The sequence below is a fragment of the Dermacentor albipictus genome, chromosome 1, assembly GCF_038994185.2.
Source record: "Dermacentor albipictus isolate Rhodes 1998 colony chromosome 1, USDA_Dalb.pri_finalv2, whole genome shotgun sequence".
NCBI lineage: Eukaryota > Metazoa > Arthropoda > Arachnida > Ixodida > Ixodidae > Dermacentor > Dermacentor albipictus.
Window position 1 is genome coordinate 363,274,560 of NC_091821.1, and position 15,811 is coordinate 363,290,370.

A 15,811-nucleotide genomic window follows, 5' to 3' on the forward strand; every position below is an offset into this window, starting at 1 on the left:
CTTTGCTCGCGTATGAGCGATCTCTCAAGCTGAGGTTGGCGAAGCTTCGTCGTGAGCCAATTAGTGCTAATTCGCTTTGATAGCGGTAAGTGCAGTTATTTTTGCAAATATAAATGACAGTTAGAACGATACGAGGAAACATATTCTCGCTCTGAATTTAGGTGTCACATGTTTATCGGCAGATACCTCAGGGTGTGTAACGGAAGTAAAAAGAAAGTCCAATAAGTAAAAAAGGCGAGTTCGTGGCTGTCAAGGAATTCGCGCTTATTATTACTTAGCCCCCAAACTAAATTTTTCAAGTGCCGTGATGCATCAGTAAAAAAAAGTAATGTAAAAGGCGCGTTTGTACCTTATTAAAGTAAAAAGAAAAGCGACAACACGCTGTTATTGGGTTTCAAATATCACTAAGTAGGCTCCTAGCTTACAATGTCTGCTATATAACTTTCTTATGTTTTAATCGTGTGCGTAGTGTCAGTGTTTTCACAAAGCTTCCCGCAATTTGTATCCCAGCAACTTGCAACTTCGTTTTCTAAGTGATGGCACCTGCATGCGTTCTACTGCACTGGTAATACAAGTTGGCCACATATCGGTAGGTATCGACAATGAATTACCCACAAGCAGATTGCCTGTACAGATGTTTATGATTTCACGCAAGTTTATACAGCACTGCGAACATTTCACTAAATGCAGTATTCGACGCAGTCTTGCAATACTTCATTTGAAAAGTGGAACGCACAAAATGCGAAGGAATTACTTGGAGGCGACAGTGCTCGTTTTATAGTCTGTTACTCTAGGCACGAATAGGTCGAACTGTACCTACCGATGAAACCTTTTTTTTTTTTTGCGCAGCGCCTTGGTTTTTATAACGTTCTAGTGGATCATTGTGTGCACGATGTGATTTCGACTGTCACTGGTGTTTTCTTAAGGTCTTGTCAAGACTCACTGGTTATTCCCTTATAACAACAAGCACCGTTATCGCCGATTCGACCACGACACGTATCGCTAGTAAAAACATAAATTAAATAATTCCATAGCTAAATAATGAACTCGTAAAACAATTCTTGTTTAGCCTTACACAGCTGTTTATTAAAGGATTTTATTTTTGAGCACTGCCATCGCATTCAACGTAAATTTCTTTTTTCTCCCGAGCTGATCATGTCAGACCCGACATGGTGACGCCGAATTGGCGAAAAGCCGATGGCACTTACCTTTCATATCTACGAGGCCTTGCCTCTGCGACGGCTCAATAAAAGGGTTGTCCGGTTGCTTCTTCACAGCCAAACATTCCTCCCCATCCAGAGTCATTTCCTGGAATGTAAATTTCCATTCACAAGTTGCAGAATTGGCGCAATTGCACCAGTCATGCAGTATTTTTTATTTTATTTATTTAAGTACTGCCGGCCTGTAGTTCACGCCTAAGGCAGGGGTGTGTATTAAATGCAATTCGCAATATTGTACAAGAACGGGCACTACATGCGCACAACTGCGTAGCAGAACATGCGCGAAAATCCAACACAAGCGTAAGAATACAAGAATTTGCCGTCACACACTGCGAGGAATCTACGTGCTAAATACAAGAAAGAGCAGCGCAACCTTTAAAACACAGTCTTTGAAAAGCGCTAACCACACATTTGTGTACAATTTTTACAACACAAATCCTGAAAAAAACGCTAATTACTGTAATAATATTAATTTAACTATGCAGGTAAAGTAAAGTACAGGCATTAACAACATAAGTACTACATATGGGAATGATAAAATGAAGTAATGCAAGGACTGTTCGCAAGCATCACGCCAAATTGTGCCTTTCCGACATTTTTTTTTACTGTGAGTTGGTTTTAGTGCGCGCGCTGTTAGAGGAAGAAGAGGGCTTTAAAGTTCGATTGACACAGACGAGTCTGTAGGCCAGGCACGGTTCAAACATGCAAATGACTCTACTTTTGCACCACTTTTCTGAGTACACCTCATCTGCTGGCGAAATATATTATATTTGGTCTAAATATAATAGCTGAATGCTTTGAGAACAGGTCAGGGGATCCATACATAGATTGGTTAGGATGCAAAACGTCAATAGATTTTACGAAATTACATAAAACATCTGGCGATGATCCGCTAAATTCCTGAATCGCCCAGCTTGCGAACTTACGAATAAACGCCAAAGAAAGAAAGCGCTTCAAACAGAACGACTTTCACGGGCAACATAAAAAAAAAATTGGTTGTGACAATGCTTGATTAGGCGTTGATATAGTTCTGGATTTTCACTGTGCGTGCAGCGACAACATTCGTAAATGGTATTGTCAGATATTCTTGATCTTAATTATATTATATTAAGCTTCTCTTCATAGAATAGAGAAACACGGCAAAAGTAGTTTATTGTGGTTTGCGGTGGAATAATAATAGAAAATGATGTGACATGCCATGCGGCCATGCACGGTGTCTGTATTGATGATAAGCAATTCAGTTTTTATGCAGTGCGAAGATGACTTTAAGAGAAATACAGTATTGGCAATACACAAAACATCGGCTACAAAAAGCATGCTAACGAGCACGCGAGCCAGAATCGACGGAGAGGGCTGGCCAGGTAACATAATTTTGCTTTCTAACTAAGGTATTATTTTTCTTTTTTTTGATCAGAACGTTCGATGGGATCACTTCTATGGGCTAGGAGCGCACAAAGATTGTACTGCTTAGGGTGCTGGCTTACACATGAAGACGACAAGCACATGAAAAGTATTGGCGACTTATATTGGACGCCGAGTCGACATGCCTATTTCACGTGGTGCAATGTCCGCGTTGTAATCGAGGCTGAGTGGCCTTACAAGCGGTGTTAATTTCAAGCAAAACCCGCATAACGCACTCCAGCCATTATTAAACAGCTGAAACTGCCTGGTGGGCAGTAGGAGTTGTACGTCGACAGCACGTCGGAAACACGTTCCATGTGGTTGCCGCTAAGGCACGTTATGCGGAACAGCCCGGAAAAGGTGGTTCGTCCTACTCTGGGTAACGTCGCGCTATGTGTAATGCTTCAAATGGAACGTGAGGTTGCGCAGGTGAGGTCGCTTCTACAGCAGCAGACGGCGGGTGTGCTAGGACCGGTGGAGGCGATCTTAGCGGTGGTGCGGAAAGCATGATGAATGCGGCAGAGGCCGGAGTGCAAGCGCATAATGAAAGGAGATAGAAAAAAAAAAGAGGGGAGAGACCGAGACAGTAAGAGAAAGAGAGAAAGAAAGAAGAAGAGCGAAAAAGGGAGAGTGAAAGAAAAGAGAGGGCGAGAGAGTGAGAGACCTCGTAGTAGTAGCATCCCTGCAGGTTTCGCGATCGCGAGCGCAGCTGGCTCTCCTTGGTGAGGACACCACCGGCGCCGGGTCCCGCGCCCGCCGCGGCGCCCCCTCGGCAGAAGACGTCCCCGCCGTGCGACGTGTACGACAGGCGCGACGAGTGCGACGTGTAGCTGGAGTGCCGCGACGCCAGGTTGGCGTACATGGGCAGCAGGATGGCGCCGTTGTCTTCGGACATGGGCGTGACGGCGTTGCTGTCGTCGGCATACGGCAGGTGTTCCTGAGCGTCCCGGTACGTCTGCAGAACGAGGGGCTTGCGATCGCCCAGGCGACGCCCGTTACTGCGCCAGCTCACGCTCAGCTGACTACCGCGGCTGCCCCTACGGAGGTTAAAGGGCGAGCCGGGTAGGCTCAGGCTGGCCTGCTCCACGGGCAAGTCCGCATGATGGAGGAACAGGAGAGGTAGGGAGATAGACAGAACAGAGTGAGAGGAAAGAGAGAGAGAGAGAGAGAGAAAGCAGACAAAGCGGGGAGTCAGAGGCACTGCAAGCAACGCCGCCGCCGCTAGCCAGGGATTGAGATGATGAGACAAGTACGCAATTATAGCTCTTCAGACGAATGCTATGCCTATGGGTGAGCTTACGACTTTCATAGATTTTTCCAGGTGTCTCAATGGCAATTACCTTGTTCGTGTGCCTCATACACGGCAAGAATCCCTAGGCATTGTCAATTAACTAATATGACAAGCTCTTCAGCATTCTGCGTGACATTTGGATTAACAACAAGCTGGTCGAAACGATCGTGTAGCATTTGAGACCGTATGCCGTATCTTTCTGAACACCTCGGAAAAAATTAATGAAGTCTTAAGCTGCCCGAATATACTAAACTAAATACTGTTCTGCTTTGCAATGCAAGCCAGCCTTATAACAGAATAGAAAGTATTATTAGCACGTAACCTTAATCGGCCAACCAACCAACGAGGTGGCGATAAGACAATGTACCGCAATATGCCCGTTTTTTTCTTTGCCTGAGTGACCTATAAAAGGTTTCTCCCCGGCTAGCGGCGGCAACACATGTTCAGTTCTACGTGTGCACCGTGAACGTGCAAACCGCGAGGCTGTGAGCACCGGCAAGGTGACAGATGTGTCACAGTGGTGTCAATGAAGTCGAAGATGTATGACGTCGTACTGCACAGCAAAGGTTTACACATTTAGCACTTAGCCGATAAGATGGCACTAAAGAGTGTTAAATATATGCTACGAGAAATGACTGAACGAATGAATAACCATGATTGCTATGGCTTCTAAAACAGTGTCTGCGCAGTAAGTATGTCTATAAGTGTATGGCAATACAGTGACAAGGTGCAAACCGATGTTTGCAGATTCGTGTGCTTCCGATTTTATAATTCTACGATCCTGAATTTCTAGTTTCCTAAAAAAAAGGAAAAGGGAATGCTCATTTGCGGTTAATCGTATCACGATGTCAATAGCAGGCAGTAGTTGAGTGAATCGCGCGGAAGCTGCACACAGAAAACACTCCTTATTCAGAACACGGCAAACAAAAATGCATAAACTTTTAACATTGCCAAAGCATCTCGAAGTGTCGTGTTAAGCTGCACGGCGGCTTGAAAGCGTGACAGTTGTATATATATTCTTATTAGTTGCCTTGAAATGGAGATATTTTTGAACACTTTTGAAGTTGAACCACGTCTGACAGAGTCCCAAGTAGTACGATATAATTTGTTGGATCTAATTTATAGAAAATTAACGAGAAAGCATGCTCGGAGCTGCCGCAAGGCAGTGGTGTCTTTGTCAAATAAACAAATTTCTACAAGTTATCTGCTTGTTCGTATTTGCCTTTGTTCCGATACTATTGTTTTCCACTAGAAATGGGACCAATTGCCTTGTATGATCAGAGAGAACTGACCAATTCCATTCAAACCGCCTCTACGTTTTATTTCCTGAAATGTAGCGTAGAACATATTCACTTGACCAAATCTCGTGCAGTTGAAACAACTGCGAAGAAAGCAACGTGGACTTGAGACAGAACTAAAATTTCCTGTCATTACTCAAGAAACAGTCACTAGTTCACTGCTTGGAAGCACCTTGACTGCACCGCAGACACTGCTTTCGCTTCTCAACTGAAACCGAAAGCTATCTTTCCTTCATGCCGCACACTTTACATACAAATAATCAAAAAGTGATACTACGTATCACTTGAACAATATAACCCGCCAGTTCTACGGACTAGAGGGACGCCGTAGCCGCTGCATGCATCTAAACTCTCAGCACAGCGCGAGAGCAGACGCTCAGTCCTGTAGAGCTAGAATCTAAACAGGCCATACGTGCACATTTTCTTTTTTTGCACGCCGATCGCTAGGCAGACAGTGCGAAGCTCACACAAAGCGCCTCCGCACGTGGACTGCCTTTTCTACGCATTTCTAAGGAGAAGTCCTCCTTGTCTACGCAGGGAAGAAAACGGGATGCTACGTCTCAGCGGTGTAGAGAAATGTGAAACTGACTGGACATGGGGGATGCGTTCAGAGACTTCTCAGGGGAGTGTCTACAGTTCGTCTCTGTCCCCGGAAACATCTACGCATATAGGAAGATTGACAGACAGAGTGAAAGATAGACAGAAAAAGAGAAAGAGAGAGAGCGTCAGAAAGAGAGACGCAACCTGCACCTCTACGTGGGCATCAGGATCGCTACGTCACAGGGGGGACAGGCTGGCGTCGCAGCACGGCTTCATTCCGGGGAGGGCTAGGTTGTTGCGGGGCAAGGGAGCGTCGCGCGTGCGTGTTTTACTTACCCTGGGCCAATGCGAAAGGGGACGTTTCTGTGGCACCCGCGGTGCGAATAGCCTTCGTCACTTTTCCCATTTAGTGATGCGCTGCAAAAACATCCGGGCTTCGGGGTATCACGTGACACATGCAGGATGAACACAGCCTTGCTTGGCCAGGTCGCCCAACACATAAGAAAGATCGCGGCAGAAAGAGAAGCCGACAGAAGAGAGAGATTGGGTGAAGCAGCGGGATAAACAGGGATTCAACGCAACGCAGAATGGCGCACCACCCAAAAGCAGTGAACGGGCAGGCGAAAACGCAACAAGACAAAGCCGAAAGTCTGGCTAAAGGCGGAACGTACAGCCATGAGCAGTTATAACGCGAACACCAAGCACTAGCCAAAAGTGATGGCTGACAGCTGAAAATTTTTCGCTGTACGCTTTTTGGGCATACTCTGCTGAGCTATGGCAGTTTAGCAAATTACGTTTTACAATGAAGAACTTCTCTGAGTCCTAAGTTCGGACAAAAGTTGTGCTCAAATTTCTTGCCAAGCAACCAGCAGGTGAATTGCCTAATCTTAAATACAATATTATTGTGCTGCATAGCGACTAGAGGACAATGTCCAATAAAGCAGCACCAACATTTAGTTACAAACACTAATTTACGTTTATAAAGCACATTTATGGATATACCTAGCAGTATGAATTATAATAGTGCTAGTTGGTAGCACATACCGGGAGGAATACAGTACCGGGACTGCCAGACACGAACGACGGACACGAGCGAGCACTCCGTTTTTCGTGACTTGGCGTCATCTTTAGAGAGACCTGCCTTTTGAGTGAACTATGTCTCGTCTCACACAGTGTGATACATTCTCTCCCTGGTCTCTACAGCTGTGCTTTACTGGACTGTAGGACGTGTAGCCATGTGTTACACTTGCCAAGTGGTGACAGATTAGAGCAGCTTTGCTTTGCCGTTAGCGCTGCCATGCTGCAAAGACAACCGTAGGTGAGAATTTTTTTTCATATTCTTCGGAATCGCCAAGTAATCTTTTTTAGAATTTGCTATGGGCTGGTTAGGTCTAAGTTGCATTGTTCTGCCACACTTCCGCTCAAAGGTCAAGCCAAACACTGAAGGACACACTTAAGATGGAGATGCGCAAATCAGGGAAGCTTGCATGCCCGCTATGATGGCATGTAGATGAATGATGACATTGTAACTTTTTTTAGCAGTGTTGAGCAAGCACCGTGAGAAATGTTCCGGATTCGCGTTATCTGTGCTCACGCTTGTACAGCGGTTTTTTTTTCGCAACGAAATCTTAAAAAGCAATTGGAAGCACGCATGAGCAAGGGTTATTGTATGTGTAGCAGCACTGTGTTGTTGCAAACGTGAACATGACATATATAAACACAAGTGTAGAATTTCGTGTAATCGTCTGCATTTCAGCACAAAAACACAACAGATACACACACTTTTTTGTTTTAAACGAACACAGAATAACGTGTACTAACGAAACAAAGGTCGTTTACTTTGATTATCTTAAACGGACGGTGTAATTGCGTTGTACGTGTGGACCCGTTAGCCGTCTGAAGAAATATATTTAGTGCTAAGTTCTTTAATAGAACCAATGGATATATCTCTGTATGCTAAGGTTTTCTTACTTAAGGAGAGCCTGCTATGGTAAACAGAGAACCAACAACAAAGTTTAGTTCTAATTTCTGACGGCTCACGAGTCTTATGGATGTGACACAAAGCATTGAAGATCTTGCATGCTCCGTGCATCGGCGTGCGTCGAAAAGGTCGTCTGGTAGCAGCTCCACACTCATGCACACAGTAGTCCAGCCAGGGTGGACGCAAATGGCACAATGTAAAGCGGAGACACCCAAGCAGAGCAGCCGCATGCACTAAATGGGAAGGCACCCACGAGTCTGAAAAGAAACTCGCCGTCTCTGCCACTGGAGGCTATCGGCTAACCAGGGGGTCACTCCAGCCTTCTCAGTTGCTACTGGTGTCGCAAGGGGACCTACGGGGGGCGACACTGTATATACGAAAAAGGGAATGTGCCACCTTTACGAGTAGAAAAATACTCGAAAGAGCCGTGCTCGTTGCGGATATGCTCGATGGCTGCATTGTTCCGCACCAGGAAGTCCGGTGAAGGGGGTGGGGGGGTGGGGGATGTGATGCAGAACAAGTTCTACAGTATCACGACACCGCTACAACAGCTACGGGGGCAGTATGCGCAATGCACTGTAGCGAGGGGCAGTCGAGTCGTCGCACCCAATATACGGGCACGAGAGCAGGACGCCGCTGTATACTTTTGTAAGCAGGTTACCGCACAGCTGCAAGCATGTTTCTTTCCCTTCTACTTCCAATCCTAATTCAACGAGCGGCTGCGGTTCCTGCGTTTTTAATTTTAGAGTTTATACAAGGGTTAGCGGGCAGCGTACGAAAACAATGTTCATTATAACCAGCCGTGTGCAATTTCGCAAATGGCAGAACACATGGGCGCTCGCTCGCGCTAAATGCTGCATGTCGACGCGGAAACCATATTCCGAAACGCAGGAGGTGTTTAATGCCAAATTGACATTATCGGATGCAAGGGGTTTCAAGTTGTTTAGGAGTAAAGATTCAACAACTTACACAACAGCTCTAGAGAGCTAAAAGGTAGGCACAGCTGACCGTAGTCGAAAACAATATCATCCTGTTAGCAAAAGGTCTGGCACCACAAATGAAAATGCAATGTGCCATGCGGTGGATTTGTTTTGTGATACAGACAGACGTCAGCAATTTTCCTGCAGTAACATAAAGACAAATGATTCCTTTTTTGTTCAACACCTTTGTTCAACACAGGAGGGAATTGTCCACGGCTGGTTTTATGAAGGAGCAAGTCGACGTGACAAAAAAAATAGGCATGTCTAGTCTAGTTCTAGCTAAGAACTAAGCTTGCACAATATTCTACAACAGGACAATGCTAAGAACCACACGAAAATAAAAAGTACAAAAAGAAGAAAGGCGAAACCGAACAAGCTCTTCAGCCACACCAGTAAGAAAAAGAAAGCAAAAATCAAATCGAAGAGTTAAGATAAGTGAAAAAGTGAAATCAGTCGAAAAACACGGGAATAGTCAACACCGGCAACGAAAGCGCAAACAGAAGAGGGACAACACACAAACTCAGGCCGACAAGTGAAGAGGGTTGCCCGAATAGGAGGGACCCCCTTTCCCGATACTCACAAAGGGACTGCTATAACGCCGCCCTAATATCTGCAAACAAACAAAGAGTTTTTGAACCCACGTGTTGGTCAGCTGGGCGCAGTGACGCGCTTCGCATGCGTGCGGCCAGCCTTCTCACCGGAAAGGCAAGCCTTTTGCTTTGTACACAGGTTCTGTTCGCGTGCGCGACCGAACCTCGTTATAACGAATAATATGAAATAACGAATTTTTGGACACAGCGAGATAAATTACAATAGACGGTTTTTAACAAAAGCTTAATCTCAGTGTTTACCATACGAGATGTCGGCCATAGAAAACTTTATTTCTTTCACCGCGCTCATTATCGAACGTACAAAGCGAAAAAAGAAAGGCTGGGATTTTACGTAGCTCTAGCTATGGGTGGAAGCTGGAATCGCAACATCTGGCGACTCGAAGAACTTCTCAAAATACTTTATAGACCTGCGAACTCATCTCGGCATATCCCGCTCACTATGTTCAATGTAGCTCGGTGTGAAAAATAAGTATGCCAGTGTTAGAAGGATGGTTCAGGTTCTGAATAGCGCATCTTTGAGAGGTTCCGTGTTTGCTCGTGATCTGAGGCTTTTTACTAGAGCCAGATCGCTGGCCTGTGCCGCTTATTATTGTCGACTTTATTCAAAGGCTCTACACGACAGTGTCATTACTTCGACAACATTCCGCTATAACGAGGTTCCACAATATTCCCACCTGTAAACTTCTAACTGTGACGACAAAAAAATTGTTTATGGTGAATTTTATTCGTAAGCTGCTGAAGTCATGTTTGAAATATCTGGATTCGCAGTGAGCGAAACACGCGTCAATTCTAAAATGAAAGACTTCACTAGACGACGCTAGACTTCCTTATTTCTGCAAGAACATGGGACGGGACAGGGAGCACAGTGAAACTAAACATAGCGTAAGAATCGCGCTAAATTTCTGCTGACTGCATTAGCATTGGGAAGCCGCAAACTTTAAGCTTAAAGCCTGCTACCTTACTGAAACTGCATTCTCTGTGGCGAAACGAAGAGGAACTGCGGTTCTGACGTATTCTCAGACGAGCTTCAAAAATGCAGTCAATTTTCGCTCCCAAGCTGTCTCAGCAGGCTACTTGTAAAAAAAAAAAGAAAGCAAGAGAAGGCAGCTTAAAGTGGTCTATCACTAATTCACTGAATATGAACTGCAGCTTGTACAAGCCATCATTCTTCTACAGCTTAGGGCGCTCAGAGGAAGCACGTATAATCCTGACAACAGTTTGCTTACGACATTTCCTTTCACATTTTGTGTTTTGTGCATTGTGATTCAAGCTCAGGCGGCTATAATTCGCAGATACGTATAATTAAACTTAACGACGAACGCCGAGCGCATCATATTTGTTCAAATAACCAGAAATAGGTAGCGGTGGAGAACAAATCGGCAGTTTATTTAAGCGGGACCCGCCTATTTAGTATATTTCTTTTTTCGGGAGCAATCGCCATAGGATTCCCACGTGTTCTGTGCCTCGATATTGTGTGTGTAGGCTGGGTTGTGATGACGCACGTGCGAAAGGCAGCAAGGTGTGAGAGCAATGTGTGTCCTTGTCGACTTTCTTGTGTTCTGTGTCCCATCTTGCGCTGATTACATCATCACGAAAGGCAGCGACCTTCGATAAGTTCCGTGGCTTTTTGCTTCGAGAAATAAAACACAGAGGAAGCTCTATTCGTGAAGGAAGGAGCCCCTTAGGCTTTACATGCGACGATAGTGAGGGCCTTTCTGCATAAAACTTGGACGGGTTGGCAAAGGTAACGCCTAAACGTTGCTCTACCATGCGTGTACCTGAACAATTGGTTGAGATAGGGCCCCTCATATTACTTCGCAGTTTTTTTGCCTGTAGTTTCAAAGGTTCATAGCGAAAGAAAGCTCGAACCTAAGGGCATTTATTTAAATTGTTTTGCTCAAATGAGTTGCGCAAATGTAGCTGTGACTTATGTTCTGCAGAGCTCGCATTCGAGATTAGAGCCTTCGGGCCTTCTTATGTTAAAGCGCTACTATCTGTGTCTCAGTATAGTATGTGCAATCTAATACGTCGCTTGCCCTGACGTTTAAGTAAATGCCGGAGGCTTAACCGTCACTGTGGTGACTTATGGTCACGCAATGGAGATGCAATTCTATCCCCAGCAGTCACACGCTACGGAAGGTAAGCAGAACTTCTGCCGTCATTCCTCACCGTTTCGGAGCAACTACCATTGCGGAAGGTCCTCACAATATAGCGAAACCGAAGCTTTCATCAAACGCACTCAGTTACCCGGGGAGCTTTCCGAAATAGCAGTTCATCGGATTAGCTATGCAAGCACTGACTTAGCTCTGATCCGAAAGTAATTTTCCGTGTCCCGCTGTCGAATTTTCGTTGTCGTTATCGAATTGTCGATAACGCGCGCCCTAACACGCGGCGTTATCTGTGTGCGCGTGTTATTGTGGCGCGGAGAGGGTGGGTGGGCGTAGGATTACCTTCCGCACCTTAGAGTTGGCGGCGGAGCGTGGCCGCGACTCCGGGTAGCAGAGGTCGTCTAGCTGCTCGGCAGCCGCGTCTGCGCTCCTTAGGCTCGCCCGCTCCCGGAGGTCCCTGGGATCCTCAGCGCCCCGGTCCTGACCCACGAAGAGCTCGTACGAGCGGCACGAGAACTCCGAGGGGCTCTTGACCACCTGACCGCCGCCGTGGCCGTTGTCGCCGTGGTCGTGCGGCCGACCGCCGGCCGCCAATTCGGCGCGGGCCTCTTCTTCCTGCGATGGGGCAAACAGAGAGTGAGCGCGCGGGAACCATGTTTGTTTTTTTTTTGCTTTCTCGAAGAAGAAGATTGCGGGCTCAATTAAACCGTGGCGTTTATATTCCTCGAAACTGCACAGTGAGTCCTGAGGAGCGCCGTAAGGACGGAGGGGGGGGGGGGTACTTCGGATTAATTTGACCAGCTGGGAGTTTTTTACCGTGCACCAAATGCAAGGTGCACGAGCGTTTGGGCATGCCACTGCAATGGGAATGGGGCCACCGCAGACGGGATCGAATCCGTGACATCCTTCTCGGCACCGCAATGCCATAGCCACTGAGCGGCCACGGTGGGTGAAGAAAAGTGCACACATACATGAGGCAGCGTGAAGGGACAACAGAACCCTAACTGCGGAATTTCAGGTCGGCTCAACGAGTCTTGCAGATGTAGACTTGTCGAACAAGAAGACAACAAGCCATAAGACGCAGATCGTTGCCTGCACTTTCATAAGTATAGTTGTGCACAATGGTTGCGTCGGGCTGTACGTTTCCTTGTCCTTACCACATAGGCCAGGCAATGCATTGTTACAGCTTTATATTGACGAATAAGCCACTTAGATGATCGTACTCGATTTCCAAGTTTCAGTTTTACGAGGACAGAGCAATAGCACAATAAGACAGGTCTGTTGATTTCGCAAGAAGGAAGCTGCGAGGTGAACAGTGCGCCGTTCCATTCTTTACGAGCCGCGAGGACAAGAAATTTACAATTACTATATGCACGATTAGTTTCACGAATAAGAAAGTGCGGCATCTTCATGAAAGGCTCCGCGTTATATAAATTTATTTAGTGAAATTGAACTACGATACCAATTTGGCGGGCCTAAGAGTGCTTACGTGTGGGAATGCGAAAGCATTGTAGTCCCTTTGGAGAAATGTTTTCCGCGCGTTCCTCGCCCGCGCGAACTCTCGCCCGCATTGTAACGGCGCCTCGGTAAGGCCAAATCAAAACGCGTCAATTGTCTGAATATGCTCGCTTGCCCGCGAGGAGTTCCATGACTGAAAGGACCACTCAGCGCCGTTCAATTAGACATTAATGCTTTTCTTTATTTTATACACTCATGACGTGGCGCCACCTCTTGCCCATTGGCTGAGCTGTCACGTGTGCAGTGACGCACGCGCTAGATAAATGTTTAGTCAACGTGAACCGTGGAGCCTCCATGGCGTCGATGATGCGTGCTCGTCTCGCAGGTCTGGATTCGAATACCACCCAGACCGAAAATTAACATGTTTTCTATTCAAAGACATTAATGTACTTTGTTTACAGGAACTTTCCTGAAAAACTTTACGTCAATCCGAGTATATTGCGACGTGTTTTTACTTTTTTCGTCGTCGGTTGTTTTTGTAGCACCTTTTGATCACGACGACGGATTTTTGCGTGATATGGCATATGATGCTTTCGCTTCATTAAAACACGCAGTTAGAGTTTCACATTCATGAAGGAGCCATGGAAAAGTCAGTGTGCCAAGTCTTTCGGGAATAAGGCCCACAGACAGCTCACTGATCGTTTTTTTGTATTAAGCGAGTACGAGAAAGCTACACATCGGCAAGCGCTAGACTTATGAATATCGTATTTCACATCTTGTTGTTGGCTCAGTCGCGTAAGCATTTGGCTCAATATAGGTAACACACAAGGACATACGAGAATGCCAGCGCACAGAGTAGCGTTTCTTTCGGCTCATCGTGGAAGCAGCTTTTGTGGTGCAGTCTTTCCTCGCACCTCTACGAGTTATTTGCTTTATTTTACCTAACCTGAGCGAAAAAAAGGCGTGAAGCTGTATATGCTGTGTTGGTCCCGCTATGACCTTTTCTTGTAGTTGCATTTTCTAAGAGTCAGAGTGAAGCAAGACGTGTTACGTGGTAAGCACCGTGGTATAACAAGGCACCATTCATTGAGTTGCTAACTCGAGCTAGGACGTTCACCATGGCCTTCAGAGTATATGCGTAAACACAAGGTCACTATAGCCTGCCTTTTACAGCTTAGAAAGGATTCAGTCTTTTTCTTTGTGCTCGTTCTCTTCTTTGCGCCTGTTTTAAGTTGATCATATGTGCGGTATTTCGCTACTTCATGAAAAATTTAGGTTTCTCGGTCAGGCCTGGCAAGAAGATGCTGTGCGCTGTTAAAGGACTGCAGAAGTAACGCAGCTGTACTCAAACAACAACAACAACAACAACAACAACAACAACAACAACAACAACAACAACAACAACAACAACAACAACAACAACAACAACAACAACAACAACAACAACAACAACAACAACAACAACAACAACAACAACAACAACAACAACAACAAGTTTTTGGTTTTTATCACATCTACATGTTTAGGTTCCTTTGTCCCATCGAAATTTATATAAAACGTGCAATATCGTTTCCGAACACACAGTCCACAGCAGTTTACTTTGTTTAGATACAACGTTAAACCCCACTGCTACAGCGTGTTGTACATCTGCAAGCGATCGTTTTTGTCAATGATTATGGCTTGTTCGTATAACCGCTGAAATGGCATTTGGACCTTGACAACGCGCATTTGACAAAAACAATGGATGCCACAGGGCTCTACTTTGTAAATGGTGGAAGGTTTGGCCGTAAAGAAGCTGTTATTGAAATCCTGTTGCAACGTTGGTCTGCAACAAAGACGTGGAAAAATTGAGTTGTACTCACGGCCCGCATGGCTTCTTCGAGAAGGCGGTCCTCCTCCGCCTCCTCTTCGGCCTTCTTTTGTAATTCGTCATACGACATGGCTACGATAGCCAAGATCAGATTCACTAGATAGAAGGAGCCCAAGAATATTATCACCACGAAAAAACACATGTGCCAGGGACCCGCCGCTCTTAGCACCTGTTAGGAATGAAAGGGGGGTTGGGAGGAGGAGAGAAAGAGCAGAAGAAGAAATAACAGCATGTTTAAAAAGAGGTGAAAAAAAAAAGTGAACCACAACAGTAGGTAAGTGTCACAGTTGGATCGTACAACGGTTTTCAGGAATAAGGATAGGCCAGAGGCGATAGGCAACGACTTTTCATATCACGAAGGCAAATAGCAAACGCGTGCGTCTTTATTGTGTCGCATTGTCACTGGAGACAGTACCTCTAGAAACCACTTATGCAGCTTGCGTTCTGTGTCGTTGTCTGTGTTTTCAGTAGTAAAAAAGCGGCTTGTGTGTGTACATGTTCTTGCGCGTGGTTAGCAACCTCCAGTTGAGACTGAGCGCTTCGCATCGTCCATTCTTTACGTGTGCCTATTTATTTAGCGCTAGTATTTTACTACAAATTCGGGTCGCATGACTTCTGGAATGACATCCCTCGTGCTTCTATTCTAGCATTCTCTGTTACTTTTTACCGATAACTGTTATCAACGTTCGCAAACTCACTGACCCGTGCTGAAGCGCTTGACTATGTTGTCGATGTCATTGTTTACTCTTTCATAACCTTACAGAAATATTGCATACAGAAGTCCGCTAAAGCCGACCGACGTAGAATAATAACGAAACATGAATAATAATAACATGGATTTTAAGATATAGTAACACACCCTAACATATGTTAGTACGCATTATATATGGTAGTTTCTGTATGATCTCAACACCAATATATCTTCTTGAATCGAAGCTGCATAGACCAGTTATATGATGTTCTACACTAATATAGGGGGCACTACTGAGCGCTCGATAAAAAAAAATAAGTCAGAACTCAGTTCTTTTGATTCAGTAGGGAACACACACCTGC

At 45.6% G+C, this 15,811-nt stretch overlaps 1 protein-coding gene across 1 annotated transcript in view; it reads right to left on the reverse strand.

The window, feature by feature from the left end:
* Positions 1–15,811, reverse strand: part of para (sodium voltage-gated channel paralytic) — a 229,289-nt gene that overhangs the window by 46,873 nt on the left and 166,605 nt on the right. The window contains exons 9-12 of the mRNA XM_070531852.1: positions 14,751–14,927; positions 11,773–12,045; positions 3,286–3,699; positions 1,209–1,308 (exon numbers count right to left, since the gene is read on the reverse strand). Coding sequence (XP_070387953.1) covers positions 1,209–1,308; positions 3,286–3,699; positions 11,773–12,045; positions 14,751–14,927 — 964 coding nt within the window. The remainder of the gene's footprint in view (positions 1–1,208; positions 1,309–3,285; positions 3,700–11,772; positions 12,046–14,750; positions 14,928–15,811) is intronic.